Raw genomic sequence first — 21,424 nt, 5'->3', positions numbered from 1 at the left:
CACATATGTGTTTGTGTGTGTGTGTGCATGTGTGTGTGAGTGTGTGTGTGTGTGTGTGTGTGAGAGAGAGAGAGAGAGAGAGAGAGAGTGTGTGTGTGTGTGTGTGTGCCTGGTACCCAGGGAGGTCAGAAGAGCACCTTGGATTCCTCAAAACTGGAGTTACAGATGACTGTGAGCTGCCATATGGGTGTTGGGGATGGAATCCAGGTGCTCTGTGAGAGCAGTAAATACTTCTAACCACTGAGTCATCTCTCTAGCCAGTGGGTTGATTTTTGAGACTGTCTCATGGAGCCTAGGCTGTCTTTGAACTCGTGATCTTCCTGAAAACTGACTCCTACAAGTTGTCCTTTGACTTCCACTCATGTGCCCATGCATATATACACACACATATACACACATAAAATAAATGTGTTCTATTGTGGCAGACAGGGAACTCTGAGAGACAATGCATGCTGATTGAGCTCTGAAGAAATCTCCTGGGGACTCCTGGGATACCCAAGTCCCTGGACCCCCTCATGTGAGCTAAGTGGTAGATCACCTTCCCTTTCATGTTTGTGGCAGTCTAGCGGGGTCTCCAGGGAGCCTTAAAGATATCACAGAAAGGAAAGGATTGACCCTGGACTCCAAGCAAAACTTCAGTGGAGGCAGGAAGGAAACCACACAGGTCTGGCTTTCCTTATGACCTCCAGCAGATATTCGTGTGGTAGCAAACACACAGGGAACAAACCCACAGACAGCATTCCCAGTTGGGAAGCTCCCATCAGCCCCTTAGTACCTCAGCATCATACTTCTCGTTGATGGCAGGTTCAGTGGTGACCAGCTTCATCCTGCTGGCAAACCTCAATGAAGACAGCTGAAACAGACCAGATAAATGTCAGGTGGCTCACCACTCACACGAGGCCCTAAAGATCAGTCTTCTCATAGGGCATGTCCCCTTAAAACTCTTCCAGGTGCCTTAACTGGTATTATTAGTTCACGTCTTCAAGGGGACAGTGATCAAAAGAGCATTTGTAGAGTCTGAAGATTAAGTGAGTTATATAGACACTGATTAGCAAGTGGAGGTCCTCGTGAGTTTTGCTTGGCAAAACTCAATATGTAGTCCAGGCTGGTCCAATCCTTAACCAAAATATAAAATTAAAAAGGGTACATCAGGCATGATGGCACATGCACTTATGAGGTGGCAACAACAGGATCAGGAGTTTAAGATCATCCTCAGCTACTTATCAAGCTGAGGCTAGCCTTGGCTACATTAGACTCAGTATCAAAAATACATAAATAGGGCTGGAGAGAAGGCTCAGCAGTTAAGAGCGTGCTGCTTTTCCAAAGGACCCAAATTTAGTTCCCAATACCCAGAGCAAGTGGCTCACAATGGCCTGTTAGTCTAACTTTAGGGGAATCTAATACCCTCTCTGGCCTCTCTTGGAACCTGCACTCACATGCACACACACATATTCACAAACAAACATACATGTAAACAAACAAAATTAAATCTTAATAAACAAACAAGACCTTAGCAGTGAGGTCTTCGGTAGGGTAGGGAATGGAACAGGAGGAATAGGAAGTTGATAGAGGCCCATGTTGTAGCTAGGTCCTTATCTAGTTCAGTACTCAGACACTAGTCCAACTCTTCTTAACTCTTCTCTCTCTCCCTCCCCTCCCCTCCCTCCCTCCCTCCCTCTCTCCCTTCTTTCCCCTTTCTCTTCTTCCTCCTTCTTCTCTCTTCCTCCCCTCCCCTTCTCTCTCTGTCTGTCTCTGTCTCTCTCTCTGAGATAGGGCCTCAATACTCACAGACTCACAGAGATCCACCCGCCTTGCCTCTGCCTCCCCAATGCTGGGATGAAAGCCATGAGCCACCACACCTGCTGCACAGTGGTCTGTTTCTTTTCCTTTTCTCTGTGGTGCTGGCGAGCACATCCAGGGCCTTGTGTTCACTAGCCAAGCTTCCTACACTGATGAGCATCCTTGCTCCACATAGTTCCAGTTCTTAGCTCCTACCTCACCTCCCAGCTTCCATCCAGACCCCTGTGCTCAGGCTGCCCCGCCTAAGGCAGTCTTTCCTCTCCTCTTCTCCTCCTCTCCTCTTCATCTTTCTGTTCTCTGCTCCTTAAGACACAATTAGAAGCCAGCTTCCAGCACAAAGCCTTTCAGGTTCTCCTTCACATGAAAGACACAGGCATGGTGTCTGTCCTACAGGTCGTGCCCTCTACTCTCCTTACCTACTTCTCTCAGTCTACATCAGTGAAGTCTAAAAGAAATAATATGCGACCATATTCATTATTACATTTTTACTTTGTTTGCTTTTTTGTTTGTATGTTCTTGAGACAGGCTTTTTATATGTAGTCCTGGCTGTTCTAGAACCCTCTATAAAGAACAGGGTGGCCTCAAATTCACAGACTTCTGCCTGCCTCTGCTTCTAGAATGCTGGGATTAACGGCTATGTTACCATTCCTGGCAAATAAGTCATGTGTGTCTGGGGAGAAGGGCTCAGTTGGTAAAGCAGTTGGCTGCATAAACTTGAGGACTAGAGAACTTGTATTTGATTCCCAGAATACACGTAGAGAAGCCTGTGTGGTAGCATGAGCTTATAATCTCAAACCTGGGAAGGCGCACACAGATAGACCCTTTAGGTTTGTTGGCCAGCTATCTTAGCCTTAATGGGCTACCTCCAGGTTAATGAGAGATCCTGTCCCCCAAAAAACAAGATAGGAGCTGAGGAAATGGTTTATTGGGTAAGAGCACTTGTGGTGAATGCAAGGGGACCTGAGCTCAGCTCCCTGGACCCATGTAAAAGTGAGATAGTGGCTATGTGTGACTCCTGGAATGCTGGTCTGTCAGTGAAGAGGCCTTGAGACTAGGAACAGACTTGGAACGAGGATGGGTCACCTTGGGCTCCAAGAAGGACTGGTAAGGTTCTCCCTCAGTTGTGTTGATTAAGTGCTCTGCCGCTGGACATTTGAGTGACCTTACATAAAATCTCACCACTCACTTGTACAGGAATGGGAGGTCTGCCTTATGAATCCTGGGGAGACTCAGTATGCAATTTCTTTTTCTTTCTTTTTTTTTTCTTTTTTTTTTTTTTTTTTTTTTTTTTTTTTTTTTTTTTTTTTTTGGTTTTTCAAGACAGGGTTTCTCTGTATAGCCCTGGCTGTCCTGGAACTCACTTTGTAGACCAGGCTGACCTCGAACTCAGAAATCCACCTGCCTCTGCCTCCCGAGTGCTGGGATTAAAGGCGTGTGCCACCATGCCTGGCTTCTAAAGGTATTTTTAAATAGATTTTTAAGCACAAGGATTAAGACACAGAGAGGTACGCAGAAAGCAAGACACTGCAGAATATACAATCACTGGCTAGCAGGACTGAATAATTCAGGAGGAAACAGTGATTCTCACGGAATCTCTAGAATATTAAAGTAATCTGGGCCTGGTTAGTAGCAAGAAATGCCTTCCATTTTATTAAAAATACTATTTGCCTTCCCTTTGTGTGCTTTTAAGTTAAATAGGAATTATGTTTCAAGAGGAAGAGCCACTGATGGACCCCAAGGCTCATCTGTTTTGTTGTGAGATATGTTTCCAAGTAGCCTTGGCCAGCTTGTAGCTCACTCTACAGACCAGGGTGGCTTCAAACTCACAGAGCTCCTCCTGCCTCTGCCTCCTGACTGCTGGAATTGAAGGTGTGTGCTACCACACCCAGCCTTCCAAGGCCCATTCTTAAAGCAATAGGACAATAAGAATGCTTATTACAAAGCCACCCAAGTACCTTGACACCTGTATCTGCCATCATGTCTTCCTATCACAGAAGGACATGGAGTGAGCCCCAAATGGGTCCATTGACTAAAATGTCCCAGCGTGGGTGATGGCCTCCCCAAAGCATGGATAGAGCTCTCAACAGCAGCTTTCTTAATAAGGCAGCCTAGAGGTTAAAGTAGTTAGAGCTCCCCTTGGGGCTCAATTGTGCTTTGTTATGAGATGAAACCAGGAGGTTCCTAAACCCTTTCCCTGGAGGTGCAGTCTCACGTCAGTTGGAGCTCTTTGGTTTGGCCTCCCAAATCCCAGGGCACTGAATGTGTGGCAAGAACACTCTCCCTGTGCTGGGACAGTCCCTAATGCATACAGGCTAGAGGCCCTACAGTCACGGCTTGCCTCACAGCATCCCTGGAAATAACCCATTTTACCTAAGTGAATTCTCCAGATAGCTGAAGCACTTCTTCAGCATTCGCAACAGTAAAGTAGCTAGGAACCGTTTTCCTAACTGCCTATGACAAGGGCACTTTAGAGGGGCAACCCAACCTGGAATGGATTCACCTGTCACTGTGTTGGACACCTATTCCTGTCTGTGTCCTGCCACTGCATTATCTCCCTGAGTCCCATCCGGGTTCACAGCTTTCCCCTCTTAAAACTCTACCATGACTCCATCCAAGTGCAGAACAGCCAAGGGCTCAGCCTTTCCAGACACATCAAGGCCCTGCAATTTTCTTTTCTTTCCTTCTTAAGCCCTACAGTAGAGGAGCAAGATGTTCCTGGTGTGAGTCACATACTCAGTTCTGTCATCACCTCTACTTGTAATACTACTATGCATCCTGCTGCCAATATTTCAATGCCACCCAGCTCAGTACCCACCCAAGTTTCGGGGTTGGGGGTTCCTTTCCCCTCCCTGGCCACTTCTGAAGGTCTCACCCACCCAGGACTCTGACATGACTTTGGACCAGGGCTTCTCTTTCTGTAGGGAAGGCTCTGTTGTATCTCTACTGAAGTATTCAACTCACACAAGCTGCATCCCTGAAAACATGTTCTCTGTCCCCACAAGACTGCTCTCACCATGCCTCCTTGTATAATAAGCCCCCAAGGTTAAGTCTGTCCTACACCTGGGCTTCTTTCTTAATATGGTTTATTGCTTGGTGTTCGCATCCTAGTCTCTGTCACCCTCAGCAGTTGTGGCTCAGATTTGTCCTTGGGGTCCCTAACAATGCTGTGGATAGTGCCCCATGTAAGTCAGTCTGGATCCAACCTTATCCATGCCCCACCCTCACCCTCTGCACCCATGGGGAGAAACTCCAGCCTGGTTTCACTGGCTGTCTCTACATACCGTTTCATCCAACTGGGCAGCTTCTCCATAGATGTTTGTCACGAGGACCATATTACAGTTTCCCCCTGCAGAAAGAGACACAAGGGATTCCTTTAGGATCGACAGGGTTCTGTTATGGACTCAATGCTTGTATCCCCACAAAATTTATAACCTCCAAAATCCCAGACACCTAGTCTGATGTATTTGGAATGGAGCCTTTGGTAGTAATTACTCTTAGATACAGTCTGTGTGGGCAGCCCCTGTGATGGGGTTGCTGTCTTTGTAAGAAAAGAAAAGGCAAGCCGGGCGTGGTGGCGCACGCCTTTAATCCCAGCACTCGGGAGGCAGAGGCAGGCAGATTTCTGAGTTCGAGGCCAGCCTGGTCTACAAAGTNCCAGGACAGCCAGGGCTACACAGAGAAACCCTGTCTCGAAAAACCGAAAAACCAAAAAAAAAAAAAAAGAAAAGGCAGAGCCATTTCATTCTCTCCAGGTGAGGATATGGCCAAGAAGTGACCATCTGCAAGGAAGGAACCAAATCTATTGGCACCTAGATCCTAGCCTTCACTGTCCACATAACTGCAAAGAATGTGTTTATCATCTAAGCCTCCCGCCTGTGGTGCTTTGTTTTAACAGCCCACGCTGACTTAGAGACAAAGGAGATGGCCTTAGTCTGCATGAGGCTGTGAGGCAAGAGACAGAGGTAGGAACAGAGAGACCATAAGTTGTACCCAGGAGGAACCCCGGGACAGAACAGTAGAGACAATTCAGGAGACTGGAGCGCGCTCAGGAGGGAAGGTGTGAGCTCAGACTTTGCTCATGGTGTCACAGGGCTAATGACCAGAAACCAGTGACTGTGTCATTAGGCCTGACAAAGCCCAACACAGGAGGGGATGACAAGGTGGCTCCCACTGTTTTGTCCAGGAAGGTATAAAGGACATGGGGAAATGATAGGAGAGGCCCCTTCCCTGAGTCTCCAAGGCCACAAAGGTCTCTGCCAAACAGTTTAGGGACAAGGTGGAAAGAGAAAATGTTGCCAGCAGAGGCAAAAGCTTGAATAAATATTCCAACAGCAAGAGTGCACGAAGGCTTGTCCCGTGCGTCTGACTGGCATTGCTTCTGAAGAGCTGCAATAAGATCATTCCCTCGGTCAGAGTGATTCTCTGATCCCGAATGGCAGATGAGCCGGGACTAGTCCTCCCCAGGAAACAGCCCCTCCTCTGAGGACCGTCCACATCCTCACCTAAGGAGTCTTTCAGGGCATGGGTGAGCTTGCTCTGCCGGAAAGGGATGTGGTCCCGATTCTGGTCCCCAAGGGCAATGATGGCCTGCTCCAGGAATGACAGTGACTTGTTGATGTAGGTGGCTTCCTTTAGGACTCTACCTTCAGACTGCAAACAAAATGTGTGGGTCATTCTGGACAGAATACCGTATTAAGGTTGCCCAGGCTTCCTGGTTTGCAGTGATGTGAACGTCTGCAGTCAGGCTGAGCCTCCTCCCCAGAATCAGGACCTTTTCCTCAAAGCTGGGGATGCTTTCTGTCTTGGGCTACTGATAATGGTAATAGTAAAACTCACAGGAGCATTCATATGAAGGTTAACGTGAATAAGAATACACACATGAATAGTCATATGATACATCCACATGTACAAATGGACGTGAAATACCTCAGCAGGTAAGCCTATGAATATTCACATAAATACAGCAGTACACACATAAGCAAATACTCATCTAAAGACTCTTGCAAAATTTTGTGTTTTAATAAAAACCTTTGCGGGAGGGTATAGGGGCTTTGGGGATAGCATCTGAAATGTAAATGAAGAAAATATCTAATAAAAAACCCTTTGCAAATATATATTTGAAATTAAATATGCACGTGAATTCTTTCACGTCTATACACAGAGAAATGCCACATCAGCATGGAGCATTCTCCGAGCACTTACTGAAGCCAGGTAAGGGGTGATTACAAGGAACCCAGGTCTTTCCTATCAAAAGAATGCTCACAGGAAGGAAACCTTTGTGATGCGATTGCCATCTTCCTACTCTGTAAAGCTGTTTGTTTAGCAAAGACCCACTGTAGTTTCAGAACTTAATGATCTATGGAGACTGGCCCTTTTCCCCATTTCTTCACACCAAGTTTCAAAACTAACCTGTCACCAAAGACTGAGGTCAGACTCCAGCCAAAGGAGAAAAGACACAGCACTCTTGCGTTAGGATAAAAACCCATCATGTTTTTGGTTAGGTGTGCCTGTCACCGGACTGAAGCAATGTACCCTTCACAAAAGTAAAAACCTGCCTGCCACTTTACTTTCCCTTTGTGAGATAGCAGTGAGGTACTGAACCCAGGCTTACTTCTAACACAGGCACGATGCTAAGGGGGGCAATCATCTCATGTAACGGTTAGGAAAACGCTCCACTCCGTCTGGTTGTCCTCAAGCATCCACTGTGGACTATGCACACACACAGGCTCCAAGCCACAGGGTCTGTGGCTCGTTGACAAGCTACTCCCGGCACTTACCCCAGTCTTGCTGAGCCTCTCTGAGCCTGCCAGATCTACCAGGTTGATTTTAGAAGTAATATACTTTTCATCTGATAAGGTCCGAGAATGGGCCTACAAAAACATTCAAACAATTTAGAATGCCCTGGGTGAAGCTTCTGTGTGGGTGGCACCCACAGGAGTTCCAGGTCCTTCTGGAAAACAAAGAATGTGCACCAACCTCCATGTAGATGGTGAAAATGCAGTGCGACCTGGATGAGTTCTTGTTCATCGTGTGGGAGGCAATGATCCTGTTGGTCTCACCCTGGAAGGGAAAGGCAGTATATGTGACACTTTGAAAACTGAAAACAAGGAATCTGAGTCATTGTCCAACACTCAGACCCTTACGGTCAGCGGGGCCTTCTGGGAAATGTCTTTTTTGGTAAACTATAAAAGGGAGACAAACTGGAGTATAGTCCTGTACTTTCACCACCAGAGATTTGAAACGAAGATGCCCAGGCTGGCCTTGAAGTCACTCTGCAGCCCAGGTGGGCTTTGAACTAGTGAACCGCTTGTCTTTGCCTCTTGAATAGCTGGGCTTATGGATCTGCACTGTCATGCCTGGCCTTACATAGTTGAACTTATTCTTGTGTTCTTTTTCTCTTACCCCTCTTGGTAGCGCTAAGGATCAAATCCAACCTTGTGCATGTTAGGCAAGTACTCTACCAGTGGGCTACACTCCAAGCCCATCTTATGTCCTCTTTTTGAGTTAACCTTAAGTCACAAGTACTTATTGAATCCAAATGTAAAGTTGCAGATACTTGTAATCTCATCTCTGAGGCAGGAAGACGGTGAGTTCAAGGTCAGCCTGGCCACTTGTAAGAACCCTGCATAAAAACAGTTCTTTATAATCAAACTTAAATATGGAAATTAGATCTGTGGGATGGCTCAGTGGGGAAAGGTATCTGCCACCAACCCTGTTGCCCTGAGTCCAGTACTCAGGACCCACATGGTAGGAGGAGAGAACTGATTCTGGCAAGTTGTCCTCTAATTTATGGTACACAAATACATAATACATAAATAATAATCAAGGAAAATCAGACCACACTGATAGTTTCCAAGAAAAAAAAAACAAACCTTAATCATGTGTTACAAAAGTTCTAGCAATTCTACTCCTAGCTGTCTACCCAAGAGAAACCAATACATGATGCATATACGTATACACACAAAGATTCATAAGGAAGTGTTCAGAGCAGATCCGTAAGCCCAGCTATTCATAGCCATTAAAGGTTGTCACCACAACATCTGTTAGCCAGTGAATCTATGAACATCTCTACAGTGGAAAATTAGCAGTGAAAGGAAACAGGTGGGGGAGGCCAGACAGAATGAGGTTCTACAACATAAATGAACCTTGGGAACATTGAAGCAGTCAGCCACAGAAGGCCATGTATTGAAAGAGTGCATGCCCATGAAAAATCCAGACTAGGGGCTGGTGAGATGGCTCAGTGGGTAAGAGCACCCGACTGCTCTTCTGAAGGTCCAGAGTTCTAATCCCAGCAACCACATGGTGGCTCACAACCATCCGTAACGAGATCTGGCACCCTCTTCTGGAGTGTCTGAAGACAGCTACAGTGTACTTACATATAATAAATAAATAAATCAAAAAAAAAAAAAAGAAAGAAAAATCCAGACTAGCTGGGCAAAGAACCAGAAAGTAGCTGAGTGGCAGCCTGGAAAGGGAGTGGAAGGGACTGCCAATGGGCCCCAGGGAGCGCTGGGTGATGTAGCAGTTCTAAACTAGGATTGTGATAATGTTGCACAACTCTGTACATTTACTAAAAACCATTACATTATAAAAAAATAGCAGACTAGTGCCTTTTGTGGTATATAAATTACAACAGCCAGGTATGATGTTACGCCCCTATAATCCTAGCACTTAGGAGGCTGAGGCAGGTAAATTTAAGAGTTCATGGCCATCCGGGCATGGTGGTGCACGCCTTTAATCCCAGCACTGGGGAGGCAGAGGCAGGTGAATTTCTGAGTTTGAGGCCAGCCTGGTCTACAAAGTGAGTTCCAGGACAGACAGGGCTACACAGAGAACCCCTGTCTGGAAAAACCAAAACAAAAACAAACAAAAAAGAGTTCCTTAAATATCGATGGCTTCCAGAACCAAGTCTTGTGAGAAAGGGACAAATGAAAAGCCTAGAGGAGCTCATTGTGGGGCCGCAGAGGTCACTCACTAAGAGCACTGACTCCTCTTCCAAAGGTTCAATTTCTATCACCTACATGAAGGCACAACTGCCTGCAATTCCAGTTCCAGGGGATCTGACGTGTTCCTCTGGCCTCTGCAGGCACCAGGCCACATGTGATGCATAGACTAAACACCCACACAGGTAAAATAACTTAGACAACAACAACAACAACAAATCTACTATGGCATTGAAGAGGGAATGGGAAAGGCCCATGATGTAGACCGTGTGAGCCCCATTCCAGGAATCAGGTACCCTAGTGGGAGTGGACACCTTCCTACCTTAGCTTCCCAAATGCCAGGATTACAGGAATGTACCATTATAATTGGCTCACCCTAGGCAATGTATTGAGAATCTGTCTCAAAATAATGAGGTACATAGGAGAGGCTGGAGAGATGGCTCAGAGTGAGCACTATTTTTGTAGGGGGGCCCAAATTCAGTTCCCAGCATCCCACATGGGGAAGCGCATAACCATCTCTAAGTCCAGCTTTAGATGATCTGATGCCATCTTCTGGCCGCTGAGGGTACTGCACACACATGCACAAACAGACACACAGCATTCATATAATTAAAATTTAAATGTTTTACTTTTTAACTTTTAAATTTTATTTTTTTTAATTATAAAAATGTTAAATTTAGGGCCAGTGGTGGTGACACACACCTTTTAATCCCAGCACATGGAAGGCAGAGGCAGGCGGATTTCTGAGTTCAAAGCCAGCCTGCTCTACAGAGTGAGTTCCAGGCAGCCAAGGCTATACAGAGAAACCCTGTCTCAAAAAAAACCAAAAGAGAAAAAAGAAAAAAAAAATGTTAAATTTAAAATAGGTTCTCATTTAGTTTTTTAAAATTAAAAAAAATGAAAACATCAGAGAAAGAAAGGACATGATCTAGAATATTAAAATTTAAAAGGTTTTGAGAAATGATTCTCTGTGTAGTCCTGGATGTCCTGGAACTCACTTTATAGAGACTCACAGAGATTCACCTTTCTCTGCCTCTGGAGTGCTGGGATCAAAGGCTTTCATCACCATGCCTTGTTAAAATGTCTTGTTTGTTTGTTTGTTTGTTTGTTTATGGTTTTAGAACTTTATTGTAGACAGACAGAGAGAAAGAGAAAAGGTAAAAGAAAGAGGGAGACCGGCCATGGCCATGTGGAGAGAGGGAAGGAGGGAGGGGGAAAGGGAGAGCTAAAGATGGGAGTGAGAAAGGCGAGAGCTTAAGAGCTAAAATGTGGTTTGTTTGTTTGTTTGTTTTTAATGCTTTTAAAAGTAAAAAGGGGCTGGGACTCTAGTCAGTGTTGGAGGATGAGCGCATATGAAGCTCTCTGCTCAGTCCCCAGTACTACAAACAAACTCCCAGAAGCAAAGGACTAAATGGTCATGATCTAAGTGTCTTTCAATGAAAAACACTATGAGTTTCTGTTCTTCTTACCGAACACAGGGTTTGCTATATAAGCACATATGCATTTTTCATTCTGATTATCAAGGTAAATTTTAAAAAAAAGTTATTAAAAAAGTGGTGGCGCACGCCTTTAATCCTAGCACTCGGGAGGCAGAGGCAGGCGAATTTTTGAGTTCGAGGCCAGCCTGGTCTACAAAGTGAGTTCCAGGACAGCCAGAGCTATACAGAGAAACCCTGTCTCGAAAAAAAAAAAAAAAAGTAAGAAGGAGGATAGCAAGGAAGGGGGAGGGGGAAGAAGGGAAGGAGGAAGGGAGGGAGGGAGGAGCCTCTCATCTCACCTCAAAGAGGAGGCTGAAGGCGTCCTCCTCTTGACTAGTGAGGTGCACTGACAAGCCTTTAATGAAGATCCCTTGAGGGTTTTCCACAATGGTCATTGGTGTGACTGAGGGTCCCACATAGGGCAGAGTGGACAGGAGATCGAACAGGTTCTCATTGTAGATTTCCAGGTAGGAAACACGGACTGTGATGGCGTGCGTGGGACGCTCTTCAATCATCCTGAACACCTACATGGGAATTTGACCAGTCACCAAGTGCAGAAAAGGCCGAGTGCTTCACCCAGCCCACATCTCCTCAGGAGAGCATCAGGAAGCACAGGGCAATTCCTGTCCTAAGAGATTACAGTCTGGCTGATGTCAGGGTCATGATCAACAACAGCCACTGTTGTTAGTCTACTGGGTAAGATTATCCAGTTTTGGGCCTTGCTGGTTCGGGTTGGTTTTGTTTTTTGTTTGGTTGGTTTTGTTTTTTGGTTTGGGTTTTGTTTTTTTGTTTTGTTTTGTTTTTTTGAGGCAGGTTCTACACTGTGTGGCAGTCTGGCTGTAATTAAAAATGTATCCCTAGTTATTTAATCCAACTTGCCACCTTCTTGCTTCAGTCTTCCCAAGTACTGGGACTACAAGTGTGCCCCATCATGCCCGTCTAGTTTTGAGACAGGGTCTCGTGTAACCCAGGTTGCTCGGGATTCTCAGTGTAAGCAAAGGTAATCTTGAACTTCTGATCCTCTTGCCTCCACTTCCTGAGCACAAGGCTTGAGCATGGTAGGCAAGCTCTTTACCACATGAGTTACATTCTCAGCCTTGAGAAGTTGACATTTTGACAGGGTGAGCATATTTCTTCAGGAAATGGAGCCTGGGAGAAAGGCTGTTTGCATCCTACCTCTAACCAAAACCTCCACTAGCAGGTCCCTTCTGTCCCATTTTCTCTTTTATTTCCCAGAGTCATGGCTGGGAGTCCTAAAGGCTCAGCCACACCCTCCTTCTTGCCTTTGTTCTTCCAGGAGCTGCTGAATGGGAAAAGTCACAGCAGGACAATAAGGACGCTCTGAAAGTGTTACACTCTCTGCATTAAACCAGCAAAGACCTCTAAATCCTTCCTTACAGGATCGCAGACCATGGGAGCAGCAGGGACCTGACGGGCATGCCTGTTCCCTCCTTCACAAATAAGTTACAGGCTTATTGGCATCGAGGGTCAGTCTGAAAATCAAACCCCGAGTTTCCATGGGACTCTGATTCTACTCCAGGCCAGGCATGGTACCCCGTCTCCAGAACCAGAGTGAGCTGCAGTACACTTGAGGGCTGGACACACTATCTCTAGTAGGTAACCTGGAGTTGGCTGCACCTATGGTAAAGAAGAGGGTAGCTGTGTGGTATCCCAACCATAGGCCCATTCTCTACCTGCTGCAGGGCACGAGGGAGAATTCCGCGGTGCTTGTAATTCTCCGTTGCCCCTGTCATGGTGTATGTCTTGCCAGCTCCTGTCTGCCCGTAACACATGATGGTACCTGCAAACATTTCAAAATATGACTGAGTGACATTCAGAAATACCCCTCCATGGACAACCCTCATATCCCCAACATGCTTGGTGCCATCCAGGATCTTGATGTGAGGGTAGCCACCAGGAACATTCAAAGACATCAGGGATTCCACCTTGAAAGAGAGCAAGCACACAGGGGGACAGGGACATAAACAGCCAAATCTGAACATGCAACCATCAATGTGTGATCCACACAGACCTCTCTGCCTCCCTGTTCTCAGATGATCTAGGCCCCTGGTCCTAGGGCTAGGGAACTCTGTGGCTGCAACTTTTCTTGAAAAGAATAGGAGGGAGCTGAGTATTAGACTCCAGTCCTTCTCAAGGCCATGAACTGCATGTGTCTGAGAGCTAACAGGGGACACCCACCCCAGACAAATTTCCAGAAAGAGAGAGTAAGAAGGGTATTCCTGTCGATGGTGGGCCTTTTGTTGATTTGTTTGAAACATGCTCTCATGTAGCTCATGCTGGCATCAAGCTATGTGGCCCAGAATGACTTGAACTCCTGATCTACCTATCTCTACTCCTCAAGTGCTGGAATAGCCAGCCTGTGACCCTATATCTTGCTAAGAGAATTATTTATAGACTACAAGGTTCCTAGTTAGCACCATGGTATTTCTAGAAATGGACTACCGCAACTGGGCCATGACCTGTGTCTGACTGCCTGCCCTGGGAATGCTTTCATTTGCACCTTTTTTTTTTTTTATATATCAGCAGCAGCAGCAGCAGCAGGTGGCTCTGGGATGCAAACCACTGTCACCTTGGGCTCTTATTCCTCCTTCCTCTTGAACTGAAGGATCTCCAAAGATTGCTTCTGTGAATCTACATGGCAGACCTGGTGAGGCTACACTAGGCCCCAGAAGTCTGTTTGTCTTTGTTCCCCAGGTGCTGGGATTGGAGGCAGGTTTTAGATGAGTGGCCCTAACTCAGCATCTGGGTTGAAGCCAGAAACAAATTAGTAATTAGCCCACTGCTAATGAGCCAGAACTCACTTCAGCTGGGATTCGCGGCCCATCAGTAATTCTGTAGCATCAAGTGACAAAGACTACTACGTTCCCTAGTTCTTAGTCCACCCGCCCCCCTCCATCTTTATCTCCAGGCCACAGAGCCTCTCAGGGAATCATGAATATATCATTGGGTCAGCGGGAACCACATCTATGTATCACATGAAGAATAATTTACAATTTTGGGAACTAGAGATTCACTGGATTTTCCTAAAACCAAGTCTAGCTATATAATCCAAACTGACCCCCTTCATGGGCTTTCCTATAGAGAAGTCTAAAACTTTTGGAGCTACACATGTAGTGTGGTGAGAGAACATGCACTTAATATTTGTGAGACTCTGGGTTTCAAACCCAGTACCAAGCAACTAGCCGACAAACAGAACATTCCGGTCAGCAGCCACCAGACAGCAGTCCTCAAACTGCAACTTCTTTAGTTTTATATTTTAAGCTTTATTTATTTTTTAGATAGTGCCACATGTAGCTCAAGATGACATCTAACTGGTAGGTAGCTGAGGATGACTTTAAACTCCTGATCCTCCTGCCTCTGCTTCTAAACACTGAAATTATAGGAATTTGCTTCTATGCCACACACAAAGGGTGCTGGGGTTTGTTCTGCTTTAAAGTAATGTTTAAATGCATGGGGGTTTTGCCTGCATGTATGTCTGTGGATCATGTGAGTGCCAGGTGGGTGTCCAAATTGGACAGAAGAGGGTCCCCTTGAAACTGGAGTTATAGATTGTTGTGAGCTGCATTGTGGGTGCTAGGAATTGAACCTGGGTCCCCTGGAAGAGCAAGCAGCCAGTGCTCTTAACTGATGAGTCATTTCTCCAGCCCCATCTACTTTTAAAGCGTTTTTAAAAATCACATGTAGGGCCAGGTGGGGTGGCACACACCCTTTATCCCAGAACTTGGGAGGCAGAGGTAGGCTGATCTTCGTGAGTTCCAGGTCTGGTCTATAGAGCAGGTTCCAGGACAGCCAGAACTACATACTGAAATACTGTCTAAAAAAACAAAACAAAACAAAAAACTACCAACCAAACAAACAAGAATTTAATCTTAAAAAAAAAAAATCCAGGCAGTGGTGGCACTCCAGAAGCAGGCAGAGTTCTGAGAGTTTGAGGCTAGCCTGATCTACATAGTGAGTTCTAGGCCAGACAGGGCTACATAGTGAGACTGAGATTTGGATAGACACAGTCACACACACAAACACACACACACACAATGCTTGAGAGGCTTGAAACAAGCCTAAAGTTGACCATTTAAGACCCATGAAAAGCCAGTCTTCACCCCATGGGAGAGAGCCAACCCCTGACACTATGAGTGATACTCTGCCATGCTTGCAGACAGGAGCCCGGCATAACTGTCATCTGAGAGGCTTGATCCAGCAGCTGACACCCAAACAATAGGTGGAGCTCAGGGATTCTTTTGGAAGAGTTGGGAGAAGGACTGAGTGAATTGGAGAGGTCAAGGACATTACAAGAAGACCCAGAGACTGGGTCCATGGGGTTCACAGAGACTGAACCACCAAATAAAGAGCATCTGGAGCAGATGTGCAGTTGGACTTCATGTAGGGTCCCTAACGATTGGAGTGGGGCTGTCTCTGACTATGGTGCCTGCCTTTGGGTCCTTTTCCAGTAGTTGGGCTGCCTTGTCTGGCCTCAGTGGTAAAGGATGCACTTAGTCCTGCTGTGACTTGATATGCAAAAGGGTGGGTTGGTACTATTGGGGGGTCTCCCCTTCTGTGAGGGGGAATGGGGAAAGGGGTGCAAGGGTGGGACTAGGAGGGGGGATAGAGAGGCTTCAATAAGGATGTAAAGTGAATAAACTAATTAATTAATGATAAAAAAGCCAAGATCATCTAACAATCCAAAAAAAGTAACACCTCAGAGACTGGATGAAGCCATGAAGCCATGACTACAATGTCATGAAGTAAATCTATGTTCTACCACTAGATCACAGACTGACAAGTAAGTTTATAGTGTAAGTAAATTAAGTTCTTTTGTATTGTTTTATTCAGGATAGAGTACATCTTGTACCTCCTCCTCCAAGTGGGGCTCCTCAGAGTCCTAGATAAAGTGACAGTTAATTAAATTACCATTGTATCCATCAAGGGCTTGAGAAACTGCATCCTTGGCAACTGTTTCATAAACCAAGTCCTGGGAGGCATTGTGAAGCACTCCATCCAGCTTGAATGACCAGTCTGTCTGCTGGTTATTGACAACTCCTCTCCGAGTGTCCTTCTTCAAGTGAATATCAATGCTCTAGGGGGAGAGAGAGAGAGAGAGAGAGAGAGAGAGAGAGAGAGAGACCAGGTGTGGGTGACACACACTTGAACCCAGCCCCAGACTTATGTTAGGAGGCTCTGGAGTTTTAAGCCAGTGTGGGGAACATGTGTGAAATGTCACAAAAAAATAAGAGAGGGTTGGAGTTATTTTTAGGAAGCCTTTGTAAAAAGAATCACTGATAGCACTCAGGAGGCAGATGCAGGTGGATGTCCGTGAGTTCAAGGGCAGTCTGATTTACATAGAATGTTCTAGGACAGCTAGGGCTACATAGGGAGACTGTATCAAATAAATAAATAAATAAATAAATAAATAATCACTGGTCAGTGAGGTCCAACTTAGAAATAACAGAGGATGTGAAGCTTAAAAAAAGTTTTTTAAATTTACTTTTTTGTTTTTTTACATGTTTTCATGAATGTATGTGCATGTAGTACATGTATGCCTGGTACTGCGGAGACCTTTCAGGGTGTCAGATCTCCTGGAACTGGAGTTACATATGGTTGTGAACTGTCTTGTGGGTACTGGGTACTAAGCACAGGTCCTGTGGAAGATCACTCAGTGCTTTTAACTACTGAGTCTTGACTTAGGCAAAGTAATAGGGAAACTGGAAACAATGGCCCGGGCAGGCCCTGTCTGCGCCTACAAGTGTGACTGATGGCTCTGCATCCTCTGCGCTTTGGCCAACGCTTACTTCTTCAGCTGGGAGCCACTGGGAGCAATGGTAGGATGATCACATGAAGTCCCTCAAGTGTTCAGATACAAGTAGTCACTTATGTTAATGTAAATGGAGGGGACCTAACCTGCTTGTGATCAGCAGAACTTCAAATGCACCTCCAGCCACTTCCCAGTGAGATGCCAAGCCTTTTTTTTTTTTTTTTTTTTTTGGTTTTTCGAGACAGGGTTTCTCTGTATAACCCTGGCTGTCCTGGAACTCACCCTGTAGACCAGGCTGGCCTCGAACTCAGAAATCCGACTGCCTCTGCCTCCCGAGTGCTGGGATTAAAGGCGTGCGCCACCACACCCGGCCGCCAAGCCTTTTTTAAATGTCACTTTTGTGATATGAAGGCTTGCTTTGAATTTAGGTACTTGGATTTTCCCTCTCCGTCTCCCAACTGTTCAGATGATGGTACAGCACCATATATATCCAGCTTATTCCCCAAGCTCCTGATGGGGCTTTCACTGAAATCTTCTACTGGCTACTGTAATAGAAGAACCAAGACCTAGCTGTCCATAGAAAAACAAAACTAAGGCTAAGACAGATAGGGTTCTCAGGTTCGGTGATGTGTAGGTACAACCCCAGCACTTGGGAAGTAAAAGCAAAAGGGTCACAGTTACCCTATTTTAAACAGCCAGTCACAGCCAGCTGGGCTACATGAGACCTCAACTCCAACAAAATCAAAACAAACGAATACCCCATAGCAAGTGCTGCTGAGAAAATGTCATGCTCGGTGGGTCCATGTTTGTTTACATCATGCCATAGAGCACATTACACAGGGCCATCCCTGAGCTCGTTTATGACTACCAGAACTTTCAGCACCTGAGCAATTTATTCTTCAGCTATTCATTGAAAATACCTGAGGGCCAGCAAGATGAGTCAGTGAGGAAAGGTGCCTGCTACCAACCAGACAATCCAAGTTTGATTCCTCAGCACCCACGTCATGAGAGAAGAGAAACTACCCTACAGTTCTGCAAGCTGCTCTCTGACTCCCACACCTGAGCTGGAGCACACCCGGGTGTGCTCTCCCTCCCGCCATATGAACACATTAAAAAAAAATGAGAATCTCAAGAACTTCCTCACTAACAGCACAGTTTGGAGTTGATGGACTGACTCTAGAGTTTACATGAACATCTATCAATTCTGTCTTAGCCCCTTTGATGAAAAGTGTGTGTGTGTGTGTGTGTGTGTAAATAGCACGTGTATGGAATTTGGAAGACAACTCTTAGGAGTTGGTTTCTTCCCTCCACCATTCGGATGGAGGGGGTAGTCCTCAGGCCCTCAGGCGTGCTGGCCGGCGTCTGTACCCACTGAGCTCTCTCTCCAGTCCCTCTGTCGTGGTCTTTAAATGGCTGGGTGAAAAGGGAAGGTCTGCATAAGCAAAGGCAAGCACACTGCACTTACTTTGTTGTCTTCTCCATATTTGATCATTTCATGAGCAAAGTCATCAGTAGGCCTGACTCGAACAAACGCTTGAACCTTCTTCCTAGTACCCATTTTAGCTAGAGAAAGGAGAACGGCAATATTTTTAGTAGTCATCATCAAATACCAACTAGGATGGAGATGCCATTCATTAAGATCAGAATAAAAGCCTGGCATGGTGGTGCACACCTGCAACCCTAAGACTTGGGAGGTGAAGGCAGCTGGGTTGGAGTTCAAGGCCAGCTTCAGCTCCATTGTGAGTTGGAGGACAGCCTTGGCTACAAGAAATGAATCACAACCCACAGTCCCTGCCCTGTAGGTACACGTGCTTCCTGTCTTTCAGCTGCTTTGTGATTTTCCACCACGATTCCAAAGAGACTGAAGCTAAAGCAAAGCAAAGCAAACAAACAAACAAACACACACACACAAAAACAAAAACCTGGTCCCTTTTAGTGGCTTAATTTTAGCTGCTGTTTCTAGAAATGTCCTGCATCTAAGATGAACCCATTTATGCTTGCTCTTTTAGTCTCCTGACACATTTGCCTGGAACACATTAAAGCCAGCCATTCTTTCACACCTGTCTCCAACGCAACTAGAACAGAATAGATTAAGGGACTTTCTTTTTTTTTTTTTTAAAGATTTATTTATTATTATATGTAAGTACACTGTAGCTGTCTTCAGACACACCAGAAGAAGGCTTCAGATCTTATTACGGATGGTTGTGAGCCACCATGTCGTTACTGGGATTTGAACTCAGGATCTTTAGAAGAGTAGTCGGTGTTCTTAACTGCTGAGCCATCTCTCCAGCAGAGGATCTTTCAAAAGATATATTTTTTATTATTATTTCTGTGGATGAGGGACACTTGCTTCAGTGTATGGCAGTACAGACTTGCAGGGTGAGAGCTCTAATTGTTGAGCCATCTTGCTAGTCTTTCCTTCTCCTTCTCCTTCTTCTTCAGTTTTTATTTGTATGTGTCTATGTGAGTATGTGCCACATGATGTTTGTAAGTACCCTGGAGGCCAGAAGAGTGTGTCTAATCTTCTGGACCTGGGGTTACAGGCAGTAATGAACTGCCTGACATGGGTGCTGGAAAGATCAGTAAGCACTCTTAACCACTGAACCATCTCTCAAGCCCCTAATTAAGTGTTCTTGATCTAGTCCATAATCAATAGTCTTCTTCTCTGACTTTACTGAAAAAAAAAAAAAATCAGTCTCTTGTCCCTTCTTGCTCTCCTCAAACCTAATTATATTCTCACCACTTTCATTTTTTTAAAAAGATAAGGTTTGTTTTGTTTATATTTTATGTGCACAGGTATTTTTCCTACATAAATATCTGCATACAACATGATCAGTGCCCACAGTGACCAGAAAAGGTCACTCTGGAACTGGAGTTAAAGACAGTTGTTAGCCACCATGTGGGTGCTGGGATTTGAACCTAGCTCCTCTGAAAGAACAGCCAGTGCTCTTAACTGTGGCCCCATCTCCCCAGTCTCCTCCAAACAGGGAGCCACACATATATTCTTTACACATTTATATAACTCTAAACACTAAATATTAAAACAAATGCTGGTGGAGCTTTGTGGGATGGACACTTTGTAAAAGAAGAGAATAGAAGCAATCGGGAGGCCAGCTTAGTTAAAAGAGTTTCTAATATGAAGAGTCATCTCATAACAGAAATACCTTGAGGTCACAGACACTAAAGATCAAGCAAAGTCAAATGCTAGCTAAGAGAGATGTTGCCAATGGGACTGCTGCACTGAACCCAGATAGTGGAGAGGCAAAGAACTGATTAAGCAGAATTGATAATCCAACTAATTTTGTTTTCTTTTAAGACCAGGGCTTGTATATCTATCTCATGCTGGCCTTTTGTAAAAATTAATTTTAAACATTAGTTAAGGGGCTGGAGAGATGGCTCAGTGGTTAAGAGCACCAACTGCTCTTCTGGAGGTCCCGAGTTCAAATCCCAGCACCCACATGGTGGCTCACAACCATCCGTAACGAGATCTGACGCCCTCTTCTGGTACATCTGAAGACAGCTACAGTGTACTTACATACAGTAATAAATAAATGTTTTAAAAAAGTGTATTTGTTAAAAAAAAAGTGTATTTAAAAAAATTAGTTAAACTTTTGTGGAAATCAGAAAACAGATTGTGGGGTCAGAGTTCTTTCTTTCCACTTTTACATGAGCTCCAGGGAGGAAACTCAGATCACCAGGCTAGCAAGGCAAATGAGTCATCTCACAGGTCCAAGGCTGGCCTTTACCTCCTGTGCTCCTGTCTCCTTCTCAAGGGCTGTATTACAGACGTAGACTGTGGAGCCCTGTTGAATTTTATGACGTTAAGGGGGACTGAAAACTTGATCGCTTTTTTAAGCGTCTCATGACGTACAGTGATGATCAAGGACACAAGATCCCAAGAGCTCCAAGGAAAGAGAAGTAAAATCTACTTGTAAAAATCATTAATTTTGTTAAGTCTAGCTAAATTACACATGAAAAAAATCAAGAAAAGCTGATGAAAATATACTAAATATGTTGGGTGGCTGACATGAAGAGGTGCATGATTTTAATCACAGTAATTTTGTCACTTTGGAGACAAAGGCAGGAGGATCTCTGTGAGTTTGAGGCCAGACTGGTCTATAGAGTGAGTCCCAGGACAGCCAGGGCTACACAGAGAAACTCTGTCTTAAAAAAAATCATATATACATATATACACACATATATACTATACTAAAAATGTCATTCTTATTAGGCAAATTAGCATAGTAGAGTTTTAAGATGAAGCAGTGTGTGTGTGTGTGTGTGTGTATGTACACTCACTTGTGAGTGCATGTAGAGGCTAGCAGTAGAAATGGGATGTCAGCCGGGCGTGGTGGCGCACGCCTTTAATCCCAGCACTCGGGAGGCAGAGGCAGGCGGATTTCTGAGTTCGAGGCCAGCCTGGTCTACAAAGT

At 45.2% G+C, this 21,424-nt stretch overlaps 1 protein-coding gene across 5 annotated transcripts in view; it reads right to left on the bottom strand.

Moving 5' to 3' along the window:
- The window catches only part of Kif9 (kinesin family member 9), a 49,156-nt gene that overhangs the window by 23,919 nt on the left and 3,813 nt on the right, over positions 1–21,424 (bottom strand). For all 5 annotated transcript variants that reach the window (XM_029482111.1, XM_021172877.2, XM_029482112.1 and 2 more), the window contains 9 exons: positions 18,457–18,554; positions 16,151–16,316; positions 12,916–13,022; positions 11,521–11,745; positions 7,777–7,860; positions 7,578–7,670; positions 6,303–6,450; positions 5,082–5,146; positions 776–853 (listed from right to left, as the gene is read on the bottom strand). In XM_029482111.1, the coding sequence (XP_029337971.1) occupies positions 776–853; positions 5,082–5,146; positions 6,303–6,450; positions 7,578–7,670; positions 7,777–7,860; positions 11,521–11,745; positions 12,916–13,022; positions 16,151–16,316; positions 18,457–18,554 (1,064 nt within the window). The remainder of the gene's footprint in view (positions 1–775; positions 854–5,081; positions 5,147–6,302; positions 6,451–7,577; positions 7,671–7,776; positions 7,861–11,520; positions 11,746–12,915; positions 13,023–16,150; positions 16,317–18,456; positions 18,555–21,424) is intronic.

Source organism: Mus caroli, chromosome 9 (genome assembly GCF_900094665.2).
Source record: "Mus caroli chromosome 9, CAROLI_EIJ_v1.1, whole genome shotgun sequence".
Taxonomy (NCBI): Eukaryota; Metazoa; Chordata; class Mammalia; order Rodentia; family Muridae; genus Mus; species Mus caroli.
The sequence above is the reverse complement of the archived record's forward strand: the minus strand, read 5'-3'. Positions and strand labels throughout refer to the sequence as shown.